At 38.8% G+C, this 24,797-nt stretch overlaps 1 protein-coding gene across 1 annotated transcript in view; it reads left to right on the top strand.

Moving 5' to 3' along the window:
- Positions 1-24,797, top strand: part of LOC115414846 (deleted in malignant brain tumors 1 protein-like) — a 35,170-nt gene that overhangs the window by 5,644 nt on the left and 4,729 nt on the right. The window contains exon 4 of the mRNA XM_030128209.1: positions 23,037-23,345. Within this exon, the coding sequence (XP_029984069.1) occupies positions 23,037-23,345 (309 nt within the window). The remainder of the gene's footprint in view (positions 1-23,036; positions 23,346-24,797) is intronic.

Here is a 24,797-nt window from a genome sequence, read left to right as displayed (position 1 = left end):
ACACTGTGGACGCATCTTGTTTGGACGAACTGGCTGTGGCCATAGTGAGGACGCTGGTGTGGTGTGTTCAGGTATGGAAGACTATTTTCTGGAAATGTTAGTGTTTTTGTCTTTGCTTTATTTACACAATTTATTTCACAAAATGGCTAATTAGCTTTTCAACTTGATGCAATTAATGAATTATTTGTTGATTCTTTCTAAGAAGTGCATCCATCCAGATACCACCAATTTGTGATATTATTTCCTGTTCTTCATTAGCTTTCATCAGACTGGTCAATGGGACAGACCGGTGTTCAGGCAGGGTGGAGGTCTACCATGATGACCAGTGGTTACCAGCCCTTAACTTTAACTGGGTGAAATAATGAAAGCAACAGTGGTTTGCAGAGAGATGAATTGTGGAGATGCTGCACAGTTTTCAGGATCATCTTCTCAGGTTGATGAACTGAGAGGATATAAAGTCAGTTGCACCGGTACAGAAAGCTCCCTGACACAGTGCACACTGACAGAACATGTCAGAACCAGCAGTGATCATATGAACGATGCATCTGTTGTTTGTTCAGGTAAGACTTCAAGACTAGATAGATAGATAGATAGATATTATTCTGATGTATTCTGTGATACAATCAGTCATATGGTCAATATCCTTCTCATGTGGATCACAGTGTACATTCCAGTCCGTTGTCTCATAGCGGTCCTGAAGTGCATCAGCAGCCTCCTGTGTCCCACCTCCTCACTGTCCTGGTGTGAACAGGCTGATTTAGGGGTTAACAAGACCAGGTTTTATTCTGATCTGCTGGGGGGGGGTGTGTGTGGATAGATCACTAGACTGCATGGAAAAAACAGATTATCGACCCCGTAAACGCCCGCCAACTTCAAAGATTCCCGGTAATTATCGTGAGTTTACAGAGAAGTTCAGTTGTGCCGGATACTGCCGCAAACGGAGCCAACGGGGGAGGGGGGGCGAGCGGGTGCGGGGGTTAACAGCTCACGGAGGTGTGAACGACCCTAATTTACATTTGAATGTCACTGGTGCCTGCCATGTCCGACCACAGAAACAGCCATTGGATGTTTTTTTTTCTTTTTTTTCCCTTTTTATAGCATCCCATTGGATGTTACCACAAAGGACAGCTCACATGTGATTGGTCATCTGTGCAGCATTATAATATGCCCCACCCATTAAAAATATTATTATTATTGTTTGTATTATTATTATCATTTATTATTATTATTATTATTATTATTATGTTTATTATTCAGATATTTATTTACATATTTATTTATTGTTGCAGGGTAATAATTCACTTACTGAAAACATTACCACCAATATCAATTAAGAAAGAACACAACTGCCACGATCATGTTAAAAAATAAAGACAAGCTTTAATAAAATGCAGAATACAAAAAGCACACTTACATATTTAAGAAAACAGTGCCAACACTTTCAAATTAAAACAAACTTAGAATTTCCACAGTCAGTTCAGTCAGATGTGCTGTCCTCACAACATGTGACTGTGCAGCTACAGCCACAAACAACAACACAGTAGAGTCCAAACAAGGCTTTCTGTTCTGAGCTGGAGCTTCTCCTTTACTTGACGTTTTCTGAAACGTTTTGTAACTGCAACATATAAAATACATCCAACTTAAATTACTAACAGACAGTTATTATTAATTACGCTACACACTTAATGCGTTCACATCACCAGCTTGAATAGCGTAAACATTAGCTTCATTACACGTTCACAGAACAGTTTCAGTCAACCAACATCTAGACCCTAATGTTGTTTTCAGATATATACACTTACAAAGAAGAAAATTTTACAAGGCACACAGTAGTAGAGCACACTTAGCGAACACGAGTTTTTCTGAACTTTAACTGCAGAGAAAATAGCGAACGGGAAATATACGTCAAAGATCATCTCTAGCAAAAGAGCGCTCACTCTGTATACAACCTTAGCGGCACAGCGAACACAAAGATCCTTAAGGAGACGAAATCTCACTCCTATCAATCTTAAGCCAACTGCATTTTAACAGATTTTAACCGATTTATCTATTACATGGGTCAGCAACCCTGGTCTAGAGAGCCACTATCCTGCATGTTTTAGATGTATTCCTCTTCCAACACACCTGATTCAAATGATAAGCCTATCATCAAGCTCTGCAGAAGCCTGATAATGACCTATCAGGTGTGCTGGAAGAGGGAAACATCTAAAACATGCAGGATAGTGGCTCTCTAGACCAGGGTTGCTGACCCCTGATCTATATCAACTTATTGTAACTTATGAAAGTAATTTATACAACTTATGAAATAAGTTTGATCTTTGACCTAAAAACATCACATCAGACAAGTGTTGGTGCCATCTTCTCTGAGGGTGGTCCAGTCCAGTCTTCTGTGGTGGTAGAACATATGTTGGTTCTGCTGTTGTGTCTGTGGTGGTAGAACATGTGTTGGTTCTGCTGTAGTGTCTGTGTGGTAGAACATGTATTGGTTCTGCTGTAGTGTCTGTGGTGGTAGAACATGTATTGGTTCTGCTGTAGTGTCTGTGGTGGTAGAACATGTGTTGGTTCTGCTGTAGTGTCTGTGGTGGTAGAACATATGCTGGTTCTGCTGTAGTGTGTGTTAGAGTGCAGCTCAAAGGTAGAGCTCCAGACTCTGGAAGGATGGAGGCCTTACAGTCAACTCAGATGTCCCATCAGCAGTGCCATCTTCTTCATCAGACGTCATATCCATTGTGATCCCCCTCCATAAATCTCCTCCTTGTTGTCCAGTTCAGCCTCTTTTGCCTCCAGCTGCTGTAAAGACAGACGTACCATCAGTGCTGCACTGTGAGGCTAACAGTAGTAGAATGTGGTTGTTTGTGTCAGATTCAGATTAAACACAGATTCTTATAAATCTTACCGTCTTTCTTCTCTGCTGTGGGCTGAAATGTTCATGGCTTCTGCCTGGACTGTAGATCTGGTTGGCTGTATGTGTAGTTCCATCGGACTGTTTTTTTATGTCTTACAGGCCACTGGAATTAAAATATACAAGTTAGGAAGAGTAAAAAAAAATAGATGCATAGGATTATAACAATAGAGAAACAAAAACACAACAAACTATTAAAGTTATTAATCAACAGGACTCCACTTTCTACTCCATTCAAGCCTGGACTTGCAGCTGGAGCTGCCATTAAATGAGAAGTCCCTGCCTCATTGTGGGGTGAGCTCAGTCTGAAAACCAAATAGAAATAGTTCAGAAAAAGCATACATTAAAGGCATACATTTACTTCTATAGAGCAGACTGGATCCAGACTCTTTAAAATATGACCCTTGCTCTGGTTCATACCATCTGTTGTTTCCTTCACTGTTTTGCAGACGGCGCACACCTTCCTAAAAAAATACAAGACTAAGTCACTTTGAGGAACAAACACCTCCAGGTTCAAGCAGGTCAATGTGACAGATTCATGACTTTAATCAGTTCCACAAGTCAAACCACACTATCGTACACTGTGCAATTAACTAAGAAAGTCACACTAAGATAACATTCCCACCCAAATAGCACACATGTAATAATTAATTGAATATATACTTACCACAATTTTTGGATTGTGCTCCAGCCTTTTTCTGGTTCTTGTTCACAGTCTGGTGGCTCATCCAGCAGTGTCTGCCTGGTTCAAGTCAGTGAGTTGTTGTCTCACCTCCACTGTAAACTGCTGTGTCATGTACGACTACATTTGCATTTGTATACCTCACAGCAGGACCATTTACATACGAAAACCTCACATAGCCCAAGGGGCTGGGGAGGGGTTATTGCCAAGGCTCTCTAACCAGAGGGTGGGAATTCACAGCAATTCCCAGCAGTTAGAGAAAATTTTCTGTGGTGGCTTCAAATTCCCACCAGTAGGCGTTAATTTGAAGTTCCACAGCAATTTACAGGGACGTTAACTGACGAAAACCCCACTTTTCATGCAGTGAGACATCTTGAAGAGAGGGACTGAGGGGGATTTTACAGGGGAAAACTATACATTATTCACATGAAGTGATGTCTTGTTATTTACAGGTACTCTTAAATTGAGTGGTGGGCCCAACCGCTGTGTTGGAAGAGTGGAGTTGTTTGAGAATGGACGGTGGGGGACAACATGTGGTGATTCCTTGAACATGAATAATGCAGCAGTGGTGTGTCGACATTTGAACTGTGGATGCTTCATAAAATCACGAAAACCCCTCTCTATGGTACTGGGACAGGACAGGTTCTGGACTGAGGATTATGTATGTAATGGACAGGAGTTAACAATGTCACAGTGTGCAGTAAGACCATCTAGAGCCAGGACTTGTAACATGAACTCAGTTGCTGGTGTCATCTGCACAGGTAAAGAAAGATCAGCAGTTAACTGAGCCCACTAAATTCACATCTTTATGTTTTTTCATTTATGTCAAAACTATTCTTTATATTTACTGAATATCTGCTAGTATTCCTGTTTCACATGTTCTTATATTGTTGTACTAAAAAGCCATACCCTTTTATTGTATTGTGTGTTGTTGCATCTTTATTATTATAAAAGGTTCTACATATATATGCGTGTGTGTGTGTGTACTTTTCACTTCACAGATGGTTTGAAAGTCCGATTGGTCAACGGTAATGATCAGTGCTCAGGCAGAGTTGAGGTTCGTAATGGTGAAGTGTGGGGAACAGTGTGTGACACAGACTGGACCATGAATAAAGCTCAAGTGGTGTGTGACCTGTTGGACTGTGGACGTGCTGTCAGTGTTCCTGGTGGTGCCCACTTTCATCAAGGCACTGGACCAGTGATGAAGCAACTGATTCATGTTTTACTAATACCACATCCCTTGACAAATGCTCAGCTAACGGTTTCAGAACTTCAACATGTGGACATGAGAAGGATGCTGGTGTTATTTGTGCAGGTAAACCTTTTAAATATGTGTTCAAAAATGTCCAGTTTACTTCTGACTTCCAGTTGTCTTTTTTCCAGTGGGAATTAGCATTTTGCATAAATATGTGGCAGCTAACTGAAAACTTTTGTGCATTAATATAATGTGAATAAACATGTATGTATTTATTTCAAATAACATTCAAGAATTTAAATAATGAAAGATTTTAAATGTTTTCATTCCTTTAATTTAATGTCATTTCTGTTTTCTTATACAGCACTGATTCGGTTGGTCAGTGGCAACAGTGAATGCTCTGGTAGGGTGGAGATCTTTCATGAAGGTCAATGGGGAACTGTGTGTGATGATAATTGGGATACTTCTGATGCCATGGTGGTATGCAGACAGCTGGGATGTGGTCATGCAATTCATGCACATTCTGGTTCCCACTTTGGGAGAGGCAGTGGTCCAATATGGCGGATGATGGTGATGTGTGGAGGTGAAGAACCAGTTCTAACACATTGTCGCCACAATGGTTTTGGAAAAAGTAACTGTAAGCACGATGAGGATGCAGGTGTTACCTGTTTTGGTGAGAAACGTATTTAAATCAAGCAGTTAGTGAAATGTATCAGATTTAGACCCTTTTTATGAATATATACAAAAGCAACTTTTAACATGATTTGTTTATTTTTTTTAAATTTTCTTGGAAATCCTGGGCTCAGCTGACAGTGTCAGAACTTCAACATGTGGACATGAGAAGGATGGTGGTGTTGTTTGTGCAGGTAAAACCTTTTAAAATATGTATTAAAAATTTCCATTTTACTTCATACTTCCAGTTTGTCTTCTTTCCAGTGGGAATTAGCATTTTCCAGAAATATGTGGACCCTAAACCAAAATTTTTGTGCATTAATATAATGTGAATAACATATATGTATTTATTTCAAATAACATTTAAGAATTTAAATAATGAAAGATTTTAAATGTTTTCATTCCTTTAATTTAATGTCATTTCTGTTTTCTTATACAGCACAGATTCGGTTGGTCAGTGGCGACAGTGAATGCTCTGGTAGAGTGGAGGTCTTTCATGAAGGTCATGGGGAAACTGTGTGTGATGATAATTGGGATACTTCTGATGCCATGGTGGTATGCAGACAGCTGGGATGTGGTCATGCAATTCATGCACATTCTGGTTCCCACTTTGGGAGTGGCAGTGGTCCAATATGGCTGGATGATGTGATGTGTGGAGGTGAAGAACCAATTCTAACACATTGTCGCCACAATGGTTTTGGAAAAAGTAACTGTAAGCACGATGAGGATGCAGGTGTTACCTGTTTTGGTGAGAAACATTTAAATAAAGCAGTTAGTGAAATGTATCAGATTTAGACCCTCTTTATGAATATATACAAAAGCAACTTTTAACATGATTTGTTTATTTGCTTTGATTTTTTTTTTTTTTTTTTCTTGCAAATCCTGGGCTCAGCTGACAGTTTCAGAGCATGTGGACATGAGAAGGATGCTGGTGTTTGTACAGGTAAAACCTTTTAAAATATTTTTTAAAAAATTTCCAGTTTACTTCTGACTTCCAGTTTGTCTTTCTTCCAGTGGGAATTAGCATTTTGCATAAATATGTGGCACCTAAACTGAAAACTTTTGTGCATGAATATAATGTGAATAAACATGTATGTATTTATTTCAAATAACATTCAAGAATTTAAATAATGGAAGATTTTAAATGTTTTCATTCCTTCAATTTAATGTTATTTCTGTTTTCTTATACAGCACAGATTCGGTTGGTCAATGGTGACAGTGAATGCTCTGGTAGAGTGGAGGTCTTTCATGAAGGTCAATGGGGAACTGTGTGTGATGATAATTGGGATACTTCTGATGCCACGGTGGTATGCAGACAACTGGGATGTGGTCATGCAATTCATGCACATTCTGGTTCCCATTTTGGGAGAGGCAGTGGTCCAATATGGTTGGATGATGTGATGTGTGGAGGTGAAGAACCAATTCTAACACATTGTCGCCACAATGGTTTTGGAAGAAGTAACTGTGGGCACAATGAGGATGCAGGTGTTACCTGTTTTGGTGAGAAACGTGTTTAAATCAAGCAGTTAGTGAAATGTATCAGATTTAGACCCTTTTTATGAATATATAGAAAAGCAACTTTTAACATGATTTGTTTATTTGCTTTGATTTATTTTTCTTGCAAATCCTGGGCTCAGCTAACAGTTTCAAAACTTCAACATGTGGAAATGAGAAGGATGCTGGTGTTTGTACAGGTAAACCTTTTAAAATATGTAAAAAAAAATTCCAGTTTACTTCCAACTTCCAGTTTGTCTTTTTTCCAGTGGGAATTAGCATTTGCATAAATACAGGGTGGGGAAGCAAAATTTACAATATTTTGAGGCAGGGAGTGAAAGACAGTGTATGACCAATTAGTTTATTGAAAGTCATGAGAATTTATTTGCCACAAGAAAATTTACATAATAGAAAATGTTTTTATTCTGTGTGTCCTCCTTCTTTCTCAATAACTGCCTTCACACGCTTCCTGAAACTTGCGCAAGTGTTCCTCAAATATTCGGGGTGACAACTTCTCCCATTCTTCTTTAATAGTATCTTCCAGACTTTCTCATAATAGTTTTGCTCATAGTCATTCTCTTCTTTCCATTATAAACAGTCTTTATGGACACTCCAACTATTTGTGAAATCTCCTTTGGTGTGACGAGTGCATTCAGCAAATCACACACTCTTTGACGTTTGCTTTCCTGATTACTGATGTGGGCAGAAGTTTCTGAAAAGGTATGGATAATAGTGTTAGGTATGATTATGACATCAATATATGTTTGGTTTCAAAACAACTGACGTAGTGCCTGCTGAGAAAAAACAACTAAATGTTCATTGTAAATTTTGCTTCCCCACCCTGTATGTGGCACCTAAACTGAAAACTTTTGTACATTAATATAATGTGAATAAACATATATGTATTTATTTCAAATCACATTCAAGAATTTAAATAATGAAAGATTTTAAATGTTTTCATTCCTTTAATGTCATTTCTGTTTTCTTATACAGCACAGATTCGGTTGGTCAATGGTGACAGTGAATGCTCTGGTAGAGTAGAGGTCTTTCATGAAGGTCAATGGGGAACTGTGTGTGATGATAATTGGGATACTTCTGATGCCATGGTGGTATGCAGACAGCTGGGATGTGGTCATGCAATTCATGCACATTCTGGTTCCCACTTTGGGAGAGGCAGTGGTCCAATATGGCTGGATGATGTGATGTGTGGAGGTGAAGAACCAATTCTAACACATTGTCGCCACAATGGTTTTGGAAAAAGTAACTGTAAGCACGATGAGGATGCAGGTGTTATTTGTTTTGGTGAGAAACATTTAAATCAAGCAGTTAGTGAAATGTATCAGATTTAGACCCTCTTTATGAATATATACAAAAGCAACTTTTAACATGATTTGTTTATTTGCTTTGATTTTTTATTTTTCTCTCAAATCCTGGGCTCAGCAAACGTTTCAGAGCTTCAACATGTGGACATCAGAAGGATGCTGGTGTTGTTTGTGCAGGTAAAACCTTTTAAAATATGTAAAAAAAAAAAAAAAAAAAAATCCAGTTTACTTCTGACTTCCAGTTTGTCTTTTTTCCAGTGGGAATTAGCGTTTTGCATAAATATTTGACACCTAAACTGAAAACTTCTGTACATTAATATAATGTGAATAAACATATATGCATTTATTTCAAATAACATTCAAGAATTTAAATAATGAAAGATTTTAAATGTTTTCATTCCTTTAATGTCATTTCTGTTTTCTTATACAGCACGGATTCGGTTGGTCAATGGCGACAGTGGATGCTCTGGAAGAGTGGAGGTCTTTCATGAAGGTCAATGGGGAACTGTGTGTGATGATAATTGGGATACTTCTGATGCCATGGTGGTATGCAGACAGCTGGGATGTGGTCATGCAATTCATGCACATTCTGGTTCCCACTTTGGGAGAGGCAGTGGTCCAATATGGCTGGATGATGTGATGTGTGGAGGTGAAGAACCAATTCTAACACATTGTCGCCACAATGGTTTTGGAAAAACTAATTGTGGGCATCATGAGGATGCAGGTGTTACCTGTTTTTAGGGATGCACCGATACCACTTTTTTCCAGACCGAGTACAAGTACTTACATTTGAGTACTTGCCGATACCGAGTACCGATACGAGTACTTAATAATCCCCTTTCAGTTCTTAGTTCCTTTTGTAAATGTTTCTTTATTGTCGTTGTCATTAGTCTGACTGGAACAAAGTGCTGCTACTGACATTTAATGTGTTGGAATGAGCGTTTCTCAATTAATCCACCAGGGGGCGCCGCTCTGAATTAACCATACTGGACAAATACCACAAAGAAGAGTAAAGTTTTTTGAGAAGAAGAAGAAAGTCAGTAACAACAAGCGTGGAGACGACAGAGGCAACACTAATGTGATACTAATATTGCAGCGTTTTCGCTACAAAGGTATAAAAGCTTAGCTTCAGCAGGAAGAGACAAGAGAAATGAGTGATAAGTTTCATTTTCACTTCCGCTGGCGGCGGTCCACACCGCTCCGTACTCGCGGTGGTATTTGTGTCTCCATCAGCACCTGAAAATGGATGGAATGTATACAGAGGAGGGACAGAACGCTGCGTCCGTATCTGTAACGTTACTTGCAGTCAGCGTTACTTTTATCACCGTCGCTTATTTCGAAAAATCTCCACACTTTTCACACACACACATTATTCCACCGCCGCGTACCTGCTGCACTGAACTGTGAATGTCACACGGCTGTAAGTGGTATCGGTGCATTTGTATCGGATTACTTTTACAAGTAGGAGTACACACACTGAGTATCGGAGCCGATACTGGTATCGGTATCGGAACATCCCTACCTGTTTTGGTGAGAAACATATTTAAATCAAGCAGTTAGTGAAGTGTATCAGATTTAGATCCTTTTTATGAATATATGCAAAAGCAACTTGTAACATGATTTGTTTATTTGCTTTGATTTTTCATTTTTCTTGCAAATCCTGGTGATCACAAGTATTTCATAAATGTATCTGGCTGTGCAGATTGTCTTTCTATTCAAGATGATTTGTCCATGATTAATAAATGTGTCACACTTTTTCACCTGGTTTAAGAAGTGTATTTATTACCCAGTATGTCAGGGAGGGAATGTAAGAGGTTACAGAAGTTCACATGATCAAAGTCTAATATGTACAGTATCATTTCCACATGCTTGCATATTTATGTGAATCGTTCAGACCTTGCAATAACATATGTCCTGAGATATCTGGACACAAGTGGCTGGTTAGAACTTTGTTCACACTTGGGTTTTAAAAAGCATCACCAGATGTGTCTCAAACCATCACTTGTGACTGGATGTTAAATTCCTGCTTGATATCCAAATTAAAATGTCATCTATGGATTTAAACCAGAGTGTGAATTACCCCTCCATAATTGGGGGGGACTCCCTTCACTTCTTCCAGCAGTTTGGCGTCCCTCTGAGATTCTGAATGTTCATACACCCCCGTCCTGGAGCAACATCTGTACCACAGCACCCCTCCCAGAGCAGCAGCTGCTCCAAAACGGCCCCACACAAGAACCACCACGTTCATTAATGCATAAAGTATACATCTACACATAAGTGAGATCATAAAAGACCAGTTATGTATTATCTAAATGCAGTGACGTGCAGTGGGGTTCATGGCTGGGGAGGCACTAACTCTTTCAGAGCCAGATCTACAAATATATGGTGGCCTGAGAAACTGGAATAGAGAGAGTGAGCAAAAGGAATGGCCTGAGTATATGGGCTGTGCATCAAGTCAGCATAGGTAGACTGGCAGGAACTCAACAGGAAACCTTCAAAAAGAGCCATTTCAAACTAAAAATAAAAAAAAGTTTATGGTCTTACCTTTATTTGTACATGAAATGTAATCCTCCATTTTGATGAGGTGAATTAAAGTGTGTAAAAAAGAACGAAGAAGATTATCAGCGCATGAATCTGTGGACTCACAGGCGCCATCTATCATGAGGCAGGGGTACTGTTTGCCTCCCCTAGTGATTTTTTCACTGCGGTTTTATGATTAATCTGCGAGCCTAAACACATTACAGAAATACATTCCATACATTATGCAGATTATGGAAGGATAGAGCATATAATCAGAGTGTTTGAAAGCATTTTAACTGCGATATACAGAGGGACAGCGACACAATATTTTCTTCAGGTACCAGCAGAGTTCATGAGGGGAGGAGACAGTTCTCCTGGAGGCACAGCGCTGCCTCCTCCCTATATTTGAACGGAGCATGCGGAAATTCTGCTATTCTAATTGACAAAAAAAAAAATAATAATAATAATAATATTGGATTCGAACGGAAAATGAGTTTATAGGACAAACCAGCTGACAACTATCAACATTTATTATATTTTATAGTTAAGTTTTTTTTCTGTTCAAGATTGACAAGGGAGGCTCTGCCTCCCCTGCCTCCTGTGACTGCACATCACTGTCTAAATGTAAATGTATTGTAAGCAAGACAAGATGTGTAACTGTCATTAGCAGCTGGACTTCAATTAACTATTTAACAGCCTGTGACAAGAAAAAACAAAGACGTTTCAAATCAAGAAGAGTGAATGAATAAATAATATAACCTGGAGGTAAACAAAAACATCAGTAATTAACATTAAGTATAACACAAGTTGTCTTTTTTGTATCTATGTTAGCATTCAGACCTGCTGAATAGGGTCAAAACCTATTAGTGAACGTTTTACAGTCTTCAGCCATGGCTAAGAAAATGCATAAAAAATAGACAAAAAGAGGCAAAAATTCCACTCTTTCCAGGGCTCACATTATGTTATTATCTAACATATCAGTCATTTAATGGTGTACATGGTGTCTTAATTAATGGACCGTTAAGATGCCAATGGGACCAGATTAAGCAAAAGTGAACATCAGTGTCATAAATTGAAGTTTCACCTATCATTTCTCAAATAGGCTCATTTTTGACTTAAGAACTCTATTATATTGAACTGTTTACAAAATTTCAGTATTACATGTAGAAAAAAAGAAAGATATAATCAATATAAAATTAACCTAAAAAGGACTAAAATATGTAAATGCACTATTAACTTTAATAATATTTGTTCTTGCTGGTATCAGTGATATTTTAAGTCTGTGAATCTGAAGGAGCGAACAATTCAACAGTACAATAATATAGAAAGGTTCAGTCCAATCCAATTTTTAGTCAAATATGCTCTGCTATTATCTGTATATATCACTGCAGTTGAAATATGTATGTAAATAAAAGTTTATTAGCATATTTGTATTGCTTTAGTCATAGCAAAGTCTTTTACTCTGACTACTGAACAAAGGTACAAATTGCTGTCCTTGTGTCACAACATACTAGCGTTCATAAAAACTTATCATGTTCAATATTTTTATCCAATATTGATAACAATTGTACTTCACCATCATAGTTAAAGCCCTATGATTCATTTAGGATCCATTTCTTATGAGACCAGCATGTTTTGTACATGCGTTTGTGAAAGGTGAAAAAAAAAAAAAAAACATTAATTTTGAGTCCCCATGTCACACTCAGTAATTTTAAGTATTTTTACCCAAAATTTTCTTTCTGTAAATTGCAACATGTCATGTGAAAGTACGTACTCAAACCTATCCATATATTAGATTGGTGATGGTTGGAAGGACTGTATTGATTGATTGGTTCGGATGACAGCTATCACTGCAGGTAGTCGTGTAAGGACTGGATTGATATTGATGACTGGTTAGTTATTTTGATCCACACACAAAGGTCACTCCAGGATGTTATTTTAAGGATCAGTGTCCTCTTGTATATTTATTTGCCAAATATGGTATCTATATAAATACACAAACACACAAAACATACATTAATTCTGCAAAGTTGCTTCACAGCACACAACATAATGTACATACAAACAACATAAAGTTATCATTAGCTATTCAAGCAAAAGAAGGTGAAATATAAACTCTGTGCAAATGAATATGAACGAGTAGATGACACAAAGTAATGATGAGTCAGGGAGCCAGATCTTAAACATTGCCGTCAATGGCTGTAGGAAGCCTGAAACAATCCACTAAGTGACCACATGTGTAGCTAACTAGTCATTGATGCTCAACCATGCGGCCACCTAAAGGCACCAACTGACAGACACAAAGAATATAACATCCCTAACATAATCTGAACAGTGGCAAAGTCACGGAGCAGTCCACCACGGTTAACAACCACTCATAAACTCACTTAACATGAGCAAGGGGCACTCACAGTTTACCAGTGCTATTATACAGCTTCACTAGCTTAGCAACATGAACATGAATAGAACGTAGCAAATGCTAACCTGCTAAACACGATAACACTGATGCTAACTAAGAACATCACACAACAGAGAGAAACTAGAAGCACTCGGAGAGCGCAAACCTCCACCAAGGCTGATCAGTGCCCCCCCCCCCCCCCCCCCCCCCCCCCCCCCCCCGCCAAGGAGGTTATGTTTTTGCCAGGGTTTGTTTGTCTGTCTGTCTGTCTGTCTGTCTGTCCGTTAGTGTGCAACATAACTCAAAAAGTTATGGACAGATTTTGATGAAATTTTCAGGGTTTGTTGGAAATGGGCCCCCCCGTGGGCCCCCCCACCCCCGATCACCACCAAAATTTAATCATTTGTTCCTTATCCCATTTCCAATAAACCCTGAAAATTTCATCAAAATCTGTCCATAACTTTTTGAGTTATGTTGCACACTAACGGACAGACAAACAAACTCTGGCAAAAACATAACCTCCTTGGCGGAGGCAACTACACACACACACACACACACACACACACACACACACACACACACACACACACACACACACAGAGAGAGAGAGAGAGAGAGACACACACACACACACACACACACACACACACACACACACACACACACACACACACACACACACACACACATCACCTCAAATGAACAAGAAATATACCAACAGTGAGAACCAGTAGCAACTTACATTCATTGGACGCATGATGGCAAACACATGAAATATAGAAAGTGTCCGTGAGGCACATTGAGTGTTAGTTCCGCCCAGCTTCTGGAATGAGCTCCGACTGACTGATGGGCGGGTCCGATAGTGTGAGCAAACGCTAGCTCGAATGACAGATAGGTACAGGTTGATGATCGACTGGCTGATAGAGGTGGGATAATTCAGAGGAAAGGTGATGACATTAGTTAGTCAAGAGCGGTCCCTACTGGCTAATGAAGAGGATGCACAAAAAAACAAACACTGCCCATAGGGCTGCTGTACAGTCATTTTCCAACTTCTGAACACCATACATGTATTAAACATGGAGATCAGTTATTTAGTTTAAACACATAGACTATTGAGCAGGAAATGTGTCCCTGTGGCACCGCTGGATCTAGTCCAACGAATTAATTTAATTTTTATTAACAATTTCATGAATGAACTATACTAACATTTGAATATAGCATTAACTTTGTACATTTACATGGTTTCTACCAACTTTATCTGTTGTCTAATATTTACCTAACTTTCCGTTTCTCCACTCTAACCAAGGATGTGTTTTTGAATTCCCTTGTCTGACTGTCACTGCATTAGGATGGTCAGGTCCAGTTCTCGTCTACAACACACACACACACACACACACACACACACACACACACACACACACACACACACACACACACCTGCAGCCGCACCTCATTAATTTCAACCAAACCACCACTTAGCCAGTGTTCGATATAATTCAATGTGCCAATCACTGGCTGTTACAATAGTGGTTACTGTTTTTATAATAACATACAGGAGTTACACTTACCAGGTAGGATGGTGACGTCATCAGACTGTCCTTCTGTACCATCAGCTAAAGCTGCTGTGGCCTCTGCAGTCAGCAGGCTCTTACAGTAATACTAGCATTAGCAGCAGCCACAGCACAGCTGGACTGTCCCCTGCAGCGGCAGTAGTAATGGTAGACTTACTGAAATACTGAAACAGTGTCATTTGGCTTTGTTTTCTTTTCATTTTTCAACACTGTCTTTCACTGTCTAGTGTTAGACCAGTCATTCCCACCGTACAATTTGATTACTTCCTTAGTAGTAAACGTCAGGTAACGTTACGCATGACGGAAGCCCCACATGGTCCAAAAGTGTCTGCTTTGTAACACAGAGAAGTGGAATTTATGAACAGTAAAGTGAAAGTTATGTAACAAAACTGTGCCGATACGTATCTTTGCAAATTTTCAGTGGTTATATGGAAATTTGGGACCTTCTGTAGTGGGTATACGGCGTGTACCTGCGTATCACAAGACTACACCACTGGTACAAAAATAGAAACCTGTACCATCTATGTAACAGTGGCGTTCGGTCAGGGGAGGCACATCATGATAAAAAAAGAAAAAAGTACATAAAATAAATATTAATATTTTCCAGTGATCTGTGTTAAAGATGCATTTTCAGTATGACTCTACACGTTTTTGACATTTTATTAAGTAAAAATCGCCGAATGTGAGTATTTCGCGATCAAATTACAGGGCAGAAATTCTGAGTGAGTCAGTGCAGAGCTCTGCCTCAGATCTGACTGTGCAGTTCAATACAAACTGGGTCACATGATCCGTGCCCGTTTCTGTTCCTCAGCATATCGTCAATATGGACTTTACAGAAATATTTGTTATACAGTACGACTCTCTACAGTCTGTGTAATGTCTTTAATGTTCGTGTGAGAGAATTGTTCCTGCTGATCGTACATTAAAGTGCAGAGAAAAGTCAGAAGGTGAGGCAGGCAGTACTCTGCCTCACCTCAAGGGGGCGTACATGAACTGACAGGGGCTTTGTAGCTGCATTACTGCTTTAATAGAAGTAATTGAAAGTCGGCGCCAAGCTAAAGCTAGCAGGTCAACAACAGCGTTTTTTATGCTCTGCCTGATCCGACTCACTATGGAGGATTGTATTGCAAAACTAAAACATTTCTCGAAACTGGACTAAGAGAAAATAAGGAAGACTTTTACAATCAAGTCATAGAGCTTTTCGTGGAGAAGGATGGGCGCATGGACTTCATCTATAAGTAAAAGTAAGGCCAAAAATGGTTTGAAGTTTTTGTTTTTTAAAAATAAGATGGGAGTAAGTAGAAAAAAATTAAAGTACTTGACAACTAAATTTTTGGCCTAATTTTTTTTTCTTATAATTTTGATAGACAACCTGTTGGGTTAATGAAAGTATATTTTAAATTTTTAAAGTGTACATTTTTGATAAAAAAATGTTTTACCCCATCTTATGTTGACTCCTTCGGACAGCAATTCGCAAAACATGAATAAATCGAAACACAACACAACCTTTATTAAAATTGATTAAAGCACCAGAACTTAAAGTTTGAAAAATAACAAAGTTTTACTGAAGGTTAAAATTAAATACGTGCGGCACACATCTCTATACTTTAATTTATTTACAGTAAATATGAATTGCTTAGACACAAGAAGGGTGCTCTATCCATTTCTATAAAAGAAACGTTCTTTGTAGGACAAATATGTTCCTGTGTATATGTTTGTGTTGGTGTAAATGTAGTTGAAAGCGGAATGCTGATGGGATATGAAGCATTACTAGTTGTCAGATGAATATTGAAATTAGATGCTCTTTTCAGTTCTTACAATTGTAAATCTGACTCAAGAAAAGTCAGTGCCTCACCAGCCATAAACCTCACCGCACTTCACTGATTTTTACCTCCGCCAGGAAGTATTGTGATCGCTTTGCTTTGTGTGTTTGTTTGTTTGTTAGCAAGATAACTCAAAAAGTTAAGGATGGATTTTCATGAAATTTTCAGGAAATGTTGATACTGGCACAAGGAAGAAATGATTACATTTTGGTGGTGATGGGGGGGGCAGATCTGTCTTGGCAGAGGTCTGCGCTCTCTGAGTGCTTTTCTTGTTAAACATGTGGAGGGTAAAGGGGCATCTGCAAGGCTTTTCTTTATAGACTTCTCCTCTGCTTTCAACACCATCTAGCCCCACATTTTAACCAAAAGGCTTTTAGAACAGTTTAAAATGAGTAAAAATCTGATGGGCTGGATTTTAGACTTTTTAACGGACAGGTCACAAAGAGTGAGGATAAATGGGGTTTTGTCCGACCCAGTGTTCTCCTCCACTGGTTCCCCTCAAGGCTGTGTCCTGTCACCACTACTATACATTCTCTACACAGATATGTGTCAGAGTAAATATGAAAACAGGGCCGTCACGGAGTCACTTTAATTAGAGGTCAGACTATAGAGCAAGTGCAATCATACAAATACCTTGGGACTATAATTGATGAAAAACTGAGTTTTAATGAAAATTGCAGATCTGTGTAAAAACGGCCATCAGCGCCTTTACTGCCTTAGAAAACTGGCACATTTCCACATTGACCGAACCATTTTAACTTTGTTTTATCGTTCCTTTATTGAGTCTGTTTTATCTTTTTGCCTGGTGGCGTGGTTCAGTCAGACCTCAGTTGCAGAGAGAAACTCACTGAATCAAATAGTTAGATGGTCCAGTCACCTGATTGGTGAGTCCCAGTCTTGTCCCGCCTCCCTGTACACTAAACAAGTACAGAGGATGGCTTCATCAATTCTTAATAATGGCTCCCATCCTTTACAAGGTGAATTCCAGCTCCTTTCCTCTGGACAGAGGTTTTTAATCCCAAGGTGCAGGACACAGCGTTATAAAAACAGCTTTGTTCCTGTCGCCGTCACTGAACTCAATAAGAAATAGTGACATTGCACTTTATGAACGCAATTTAGTTATTTATTCTATGTCTTTGCTTATTTATTGTTATTGTGACTTCAAATTTTTAAATTTTATGCTCTTACCCTGGTTTTTATCCCAGACTGTTTTAATCTTCTCTGGGTTTTTATTGTGTTTTATTGCATCTTGTTTTTATTTATTTCAAATTATTTATTTATTTATGTTATTCTTTTACTTATCCATGCTGCTATACTGATGAATGATGGAACACTGAGTATTTTTTGTCCTTTTTGTAAGCTTGATCAAGTACCTGCCTAATATGGTCAATGTATGTCTTGTTGTAATGCCAAAGCAATCACCTCTACTCCAAAACAAATCTACCCATGGGCATAAATAAAGTAAACCTTGATCCTTGAACCTTAAAAAAGGCTGAATGGTCAGTTGCAACATTGTGCTCATCCATTACACAACTGCAACACTTTTTTCACATAATACACACAGAGACCTTCACATGCACATTTCATTAGCATATTGATATCAAATAGAGGGTCCAGTGATGATGATTTTAATGTAAAAGTGTAATGTCATTAATGTGCCATGTGCATGCACCTTACTGTTTGTTATTTTATTTGGTAGAGGTTAATGAACACTGATCACATCACATACTGTACACAAGAGAATAAATATATACAAACAGCAAGTCATGTCCATTTATAAATGAATCTGTATAAAACACCTGTTAGCTTGAACTGAAACATTAGGAAAGGCTCTACTGTCAGAGCGGTTCATATTAGGACTTATGACCTACTGTGCACTGTCCCATTTCATGTCCTCTTATGAAACACTTGAGGCGGAGCTAAATTTTAGCTCCAAATGTGTAGTGAAAAAACTTACAACACATTTAACCAGAAGACAAGAGAGTAATAAATTACTTCTTCTGTCCCTTATTGAATGATTGAGAGCTGCTGCCAGACAAGGACTTTTGTGATGAGAAAAAACCTGCTTCAAATGTTGTGAGGTAAGGAAAATACTTTCACCACTGTGGCACCACTGTTTAATAACCTGTTCTTGCAGATTAGAGCTCAGTGTCTATACCACATTTTGACTCAAAATGATGAACGTTATTTCAGTAAATTCAGACCACAAATACAGGTCATTTTAAGAGCTTGAGTTTCAATCGGTAATATGTGATTAATTTTATTTAATGTAATTATGAGGTGGCATGGATTTGGACTCATATCATGTGTTGTGCTCTGTTAACACTATGATTCTGTGCAGATGGTCACTGAGATTTTAATTTCGTCTACATAATGTGACAGAAAAGAATGGCGATAGTTTAACGTACTGTATGTCTAAGTTCAACGACAGTGACAGTTATGCAACCATTATAAACTATTCTACTGCAGGAATTTATTATTCTAGCATAGAATAAAATGGTGAAACAACATAGCCAGAAAGTAAAACAATTGTTAATTCTGTAAAAAAATACTTTCTACTGTTACTTTTTTGACAGAATTTCTCTTCAGAACAACATGATGTTCATTTCTGCTGAAAAGCTACACTTGGCATGTTATTTGTCAATAGGTGAGTTTCTCATTTTGTTTAGCTTTAAAAATTTTGCTTTATAAATTTCGTCTTTAAAATTCCCTAAATACAGAATCAAAAATGTTTTGACTGGTAGTTGTGATTTTTCACCTGTAGGTCTGCTGAGTCTACCACTGTTGACAGGTCAGTATGTTACAGTTAGGTTTAATGGCTGAAACATCCTATTTAAATTTTGCCATCGTCCTGCCTTCATAAAAAAGGATATGTTACAGTATGCTGTGACAATCATCAGTTATTTATGTTTTGATCCAGATTGTGCAAAAGTACGGCTGGTGGGAGGTAAACGTTGTTCTGGTAGAGTGGAGGTCTTCTACATGAACAGCTGGGGGACAGTATGTGATGACCATTGGGAGATGAGCAATGCTGAAGTGTTGTGTCGAGAGCTTAATTGTGGAACAGCTATCACATTCAAAAAAGGGGCCTTCTTTGGACGAGGAAATAACAGCATCTGGCTGGATAATGTATGGTGCTCTGGTAGTGAGTCTTCCATCCTCAACTGTCAACACAATCGTCTAGGAGATCACGACTGTAACCATGGAGAAGATGTTGGCGTTATCTGTTCAGGTACCATTCTGTATCTTTTTTTTTACTTGACCACCTGTCATGATTTTAAGCTGAATCATGCCTGGTATATTACATTTGAAATAACCTGAAAGCACTGGGTTAGCTCCAGCAACCAAGAAGCTGAGCCAAGACCAATAATGCAGCTTTTGATAAAAAAAAAAAAAAAAAAAGAAAAATGAAGAATTGTATCTGCAGGAGCTGAACTTGGGGGATGTCACACCTTTCTCTGATAGCTCTCTTCTCTGGCTCCAAATCAAAAACTAAATATAAATAGGGAGATCAAATGTCCTCTTTTGCCTTGGCATGTCCTCTTTTCCTTTCCAGGCTATCGAGGACCGACCCTGCCATATTTAATAATATATACAGAAATATAAAAATGGCTCGATAAATTAACTTGTGTGCCAATACATGATACAAAAAAACTTAAAAGGCATTTATTTACTTTTACATTTCATTTTCTGTACTATTTATTTATTTATTTTGTTCTTATCCCTGCATTTATTTTTGTGTTGTTTTCTATTTACATTTTCTTTATCTCTTTTTTTTCACTTATTTCTATGTTTTATTTTCATCTGACAGCTTATTAATTTATTGGCATATTTTTAAATTCATAGTCATATTTACCTCCCCAGTATTCTCCCTCTTGCATTTTCTTCCTCTATTTATTTCTCCAAACCTATTTATTCCTGTGTGTCCTTTTTACATTTTTGTATGCATTTCTGATTCATTAGGCAAATGAGGGAGGGTGGTCTTTAAAGGCCTGTCTTGGGGTCAGCTCTTTGCCTATTGGTTAATTTGTATTAGGGTACTGCGCTGTCAGTGCAGAATGGCATACCTGGCACTTGTGGTCTAAAATACTAAAATATTTTTCTACATCATTTGCAGACAGTGTGAAGCTGGTCAATGGAAGTAATCGTTGCAGGGGGAGAGTGGAACTGTACCACAATAATCAGTGGAGACGAGTGTGCGATAGTGGCTGGGGTAAGGAGGAAGCTGATCTAGCCTGCAGATTGGCCGGATGTGGCTCTTCTGTGGATCAGAGTGAAGTGTTAGATTTTGGAGAGGCACATGGGTTGTCTGGAGTCAAAGCCAACTGTTCAGGAAATGAGGAGTCTCTCTTTGAATGCAGTCTTCAGGAATTTCAGGAAAGCTGTGTTGATGCCACTGTTGTCTGCTCAAGTAAGTTACACATTTTCTTTTTGTCTTTAAAATTTACAACCTTTGTTATCCATTCATTTTAAATCAAATATAAAATCAATTTTCATTCTTTCAATGTCATAGATGCTAAACCAATTCGATTGGTCAGTGGGAATAATCGATGCTCGGGTCGAGTGGAGATGTACGATATGGGAGAATGGGGAACAGTTTGTGATGACGGATGGGGGTTTGAAGATGCAACGGTTGCATGCCGACAAATGAATTGTGGGAATGCTCTGAGTGCAAAGTCCGGTGCCTTTTTTGGCAGCGGTGGAGGCAGAATTTTGATTGATGAAATTGACTGCATTGGTAACGAGACATCCCTTTCTGACTGCCGTCATAGAGGTCTCAGTATCCATGACTGTAGCCACAGTGAAGATGCTGGGGTTATATGCACAGGTAATGTATCTGACAGGGATGCCAGTGGCGATAGGCTAGCGCAAGCCTAGGTCCAGGTGTGGATGTGTGAGAGGAATAGTTCAGGGACATCTGTATGACTGAGAATCAAAGACAATGCTGCAGAGACCTATGAAGTCCTGAAAGGTTTAGTTTGACATTTTGTACTGGTTTCACTACTTAAGGAGTGATATTTGGCTTTTTTAAATGGAATTATACATTTTAAAACATTTCCCTGTGGTCTTCATAAACTGTAAATGCTGTACTTGGGTCTCAATTCTTCATTAATTCAACTCCACAGGTCCATCTTCAACAATATTTCTGAGTAATGACACCAGAAAGGTCGTTTTTACCGCTGGCCCTTTAAATGCACATGAGCCACTTCACACCCCACCCCCTCCAGGTTGTTGATTGTGTTGCTCTGTCCCGTTCAGCCACTTGTGTTCGTTAATACAACCAACAACTGAACATTTTAGGTAATTGGCTTCAAGTTTGGACATATTTTCAGAATGGACTACAACCGCATCTGCTGATAAACAGTTACGGTGTACTCAGAGAAATGTTCGTCGGAAGTCTTGACCTTATACACTAGCAGTCAAAAGTTTTCGAACACCCCAATTTGTCCAGTTTTGCATTGAAATTCAAGCAGTTCAAGTCCAACAAACAGCTTGAAATGGTACAAAGGTAAGGTGTGAACTGCCAGAGGTAAAAAACAAACAAAACAAGGTAAGGTTAAACAAAACTGAAAAATAATGTACATTTCAGAATTATACAAAAAGGCGAAAAAGAAATGGGTTAACAACTTAAAGCAGTTCTGCAGCAATGGAGGTTGATCAAGCCTCGAAAGTTGGTCCTACCAATTCCTACAGGTGTCCCAGTGTTTCTTAATTACTTACAACCCCCTGTCTGCATGAAAGTAGTGTTGGCACAAACTGTGGTACCATACCGTTGTGAGCATTATTTGAACAGTATTGTACTGCAGAAAGTAGTGTGTTACTATAAAAATGGAAAAGAGGAAAAGGCAATTAACAATAGAAGAGAGACAGACCATCATAACACTTAAAAGTGTAGGTGTTTCCTACAGAGAAATTGCCAAGAAAGTCAAGGTGTCAGTAAGTCCAGTTTCCTTCACCATCAAAAGGCACTCAGAAACTGGGGGAAATGCTAACAGGAAGAGGTCTGGCAGAGCCAAAGCCACAACAGAATCAGAAGACAAGTTTCTGAGAGTCAACAGCTTGCGTGATAGGAGACTCACAGGACAACAGCTTCAAGCACAGCTCAATAGTGGTGGTAGTAAGCAAGCCTCAGTTTCAACTGTGAAGAGAAGACTTCCAGTTGTAGGTTTGATCAGTCCATAACACCTTCTTCCAGTCTTCAGTAGTTCACTGGTGGTGTTTCATGATCTAGGCAAGCCTCTTTTTCTTATTCTGAAGTCTCAGCAATGGCTTTCTTGCTGCAACTCGACCCATCAAACCTGCAACACTCAGACCAGGTTGTGGTCTGATCTGCTGAGGAGGGGAAGAGATGTGACTGTGGATAGATCACTAGACATCTTGAAGAGAGGGACTGAGAGGGATTTTACAGGGGGAAACTGTACATTATTCACATTAAGTGATGTCTTGTTATTTACGGGTATTCTTAAATTGAGTGGTGGGCCCAACCGCTGTGTTGGAAGAGTGGAGTTGTTTGAGAATGGACGGTGGGGGACAACATGTGGCGATTCCTTGAACATGAATAATGCAGCAGTGGTGTGTCGACATCTGAATTGTGGGATGATTCATAAAATCACCACTACCCCTCTCTATGGTACTGGGACAGGACAGGTCTGGACTGAGGATTATGTATGTAATGGACAGGAGTTAACAATGTCACAGTGTGCAGTAAGACCATCTAGAGCCAGGACTTGTAACATGAACTCAGTTGCTGGTGTCATCTGCACAGGTAAAAGAAAGATCAGTAGTTGATTGAGCCCACTAAATTCACATCTTTATGTTTTTTCATTTATGTCAAAACTATTCTTTATATTTCCTGAATATCTGCTAGTATTCCTGTTTCACATGTTCTTATATTGTTGTACTAAAAAGCCATAACCTTTTATTGTATTGTGTTTTGTTGCATCTTTAGAATTATAAAAGGTTTACATATGCATGCGTGTGTGTGTACTTTTCACTTCACAGATGGTTTGACAGTCCGATTGGTCAATGGTAATGATCAGTGCTCAGGCAGAGTTGAGGTTCGTAATGGTGAAGTGTGGGGAACAGTGTGTGACACAGACTGGACCATGAATAAAGCTCAAGTGGTGTGTGACCTGTTGGACTGTGGACATGCTGTCAGTGTTCCTGGTGGTGCCCACTTTCATCAAGGCACTGGACCAGTGATGGAAGCAACTGATTCATGTTTTACTAATACCACATCCCTTGACAAATGCTCGGCTAACGGTTTCAGAGCTTCAACATGTGGACATGAGAAGGATGCTGGTGTTGTTTGTGCAGGTAAAACCTTTTAAAATATGTGTTAAAAATGTCCAGTTTACTTCTGACTTCCAGTTTGACTTTTTACCAGTGGGAATTAGCATCTTGCAGAAATATGTGGCAGCTAAACTGAAAACTTTTGTGTATTAATATAATGTGAATAAACATATATGTATTTCTTTCAAATCACATTCAAGAATTTAAATAATGAAAGATTTTAAATGTTTTCATTCCTTTAATTTAATGTCATTTCTATTTCTTATACAGCACCGATTCGGTTGGTCAATGGCGACAGTGAATGCTCTGGTAGAGTGGAGATCTTTCATGAAGGTCAATGGGGAACTGTGTGTGATGATGACTGGGGTCTTCCTGATGCCATGGTGGTATGCAGACAGCTGGGATGTGGTCCTGCAATTAATGTACATTCTGGTTCCCACTTTGGGAGTGGCAGTGGTCCAATATGGCTGGATGATGTGATGTGTGGAGGTGAAGAACTATTTCTAACACATTGTCGCCACAATGGTTTTGGAAAAAATAACTGTGGGCGCCATGAGGATGCAGGTGTTACCTGTGTTGGTGAGAAACATATTTAAATCAAGCAGTTAGTGAAATGTATCAGATTTAGACCCTTTTTATGAATATATACAAAAGCAACTTTTACCATGATTTGTTTATTTGCTTTGATTTGTTATTTTTCTTTCAAATCCTGCTGATCACAAGTGTTTCATAAATATAAATGTTTTAGGTCCAGATAAAATCTTGGTAATAAGGGGTTATTGTCTTAGACGGTGTACACACCTAAGGATTTTCTAAATCTGAAGTGATTTTTTCATCTGTTACAGACCCCACACATGAAGACAAAAAATCAGTCATCTAACATTTTTGATCGTACTGTGTGTGGTCTGCTCCAATAATCTCAACC

The sequence above is a fragment of the Sphaeramia orbicularis genome, chromosome 24 (assembly GCF_902148855.1).
Source record: "Sphaeramia orbicularis chromosome 24, fSphaOr1.1, whole genome shotgun sequence".
NCBI classification, from domain to species: Eukaryota; Metazoa; Chordata; class Actinopteri; order Kurtiformes; family Apogonidae; genus Sphaeramia; species Sphaeramia orbicularis.
The sequence above is the reverse complement of the archived record's forward strand: the minus strand, read 5'-3'. Positions and strand labels throughout refer to the sequence as shown.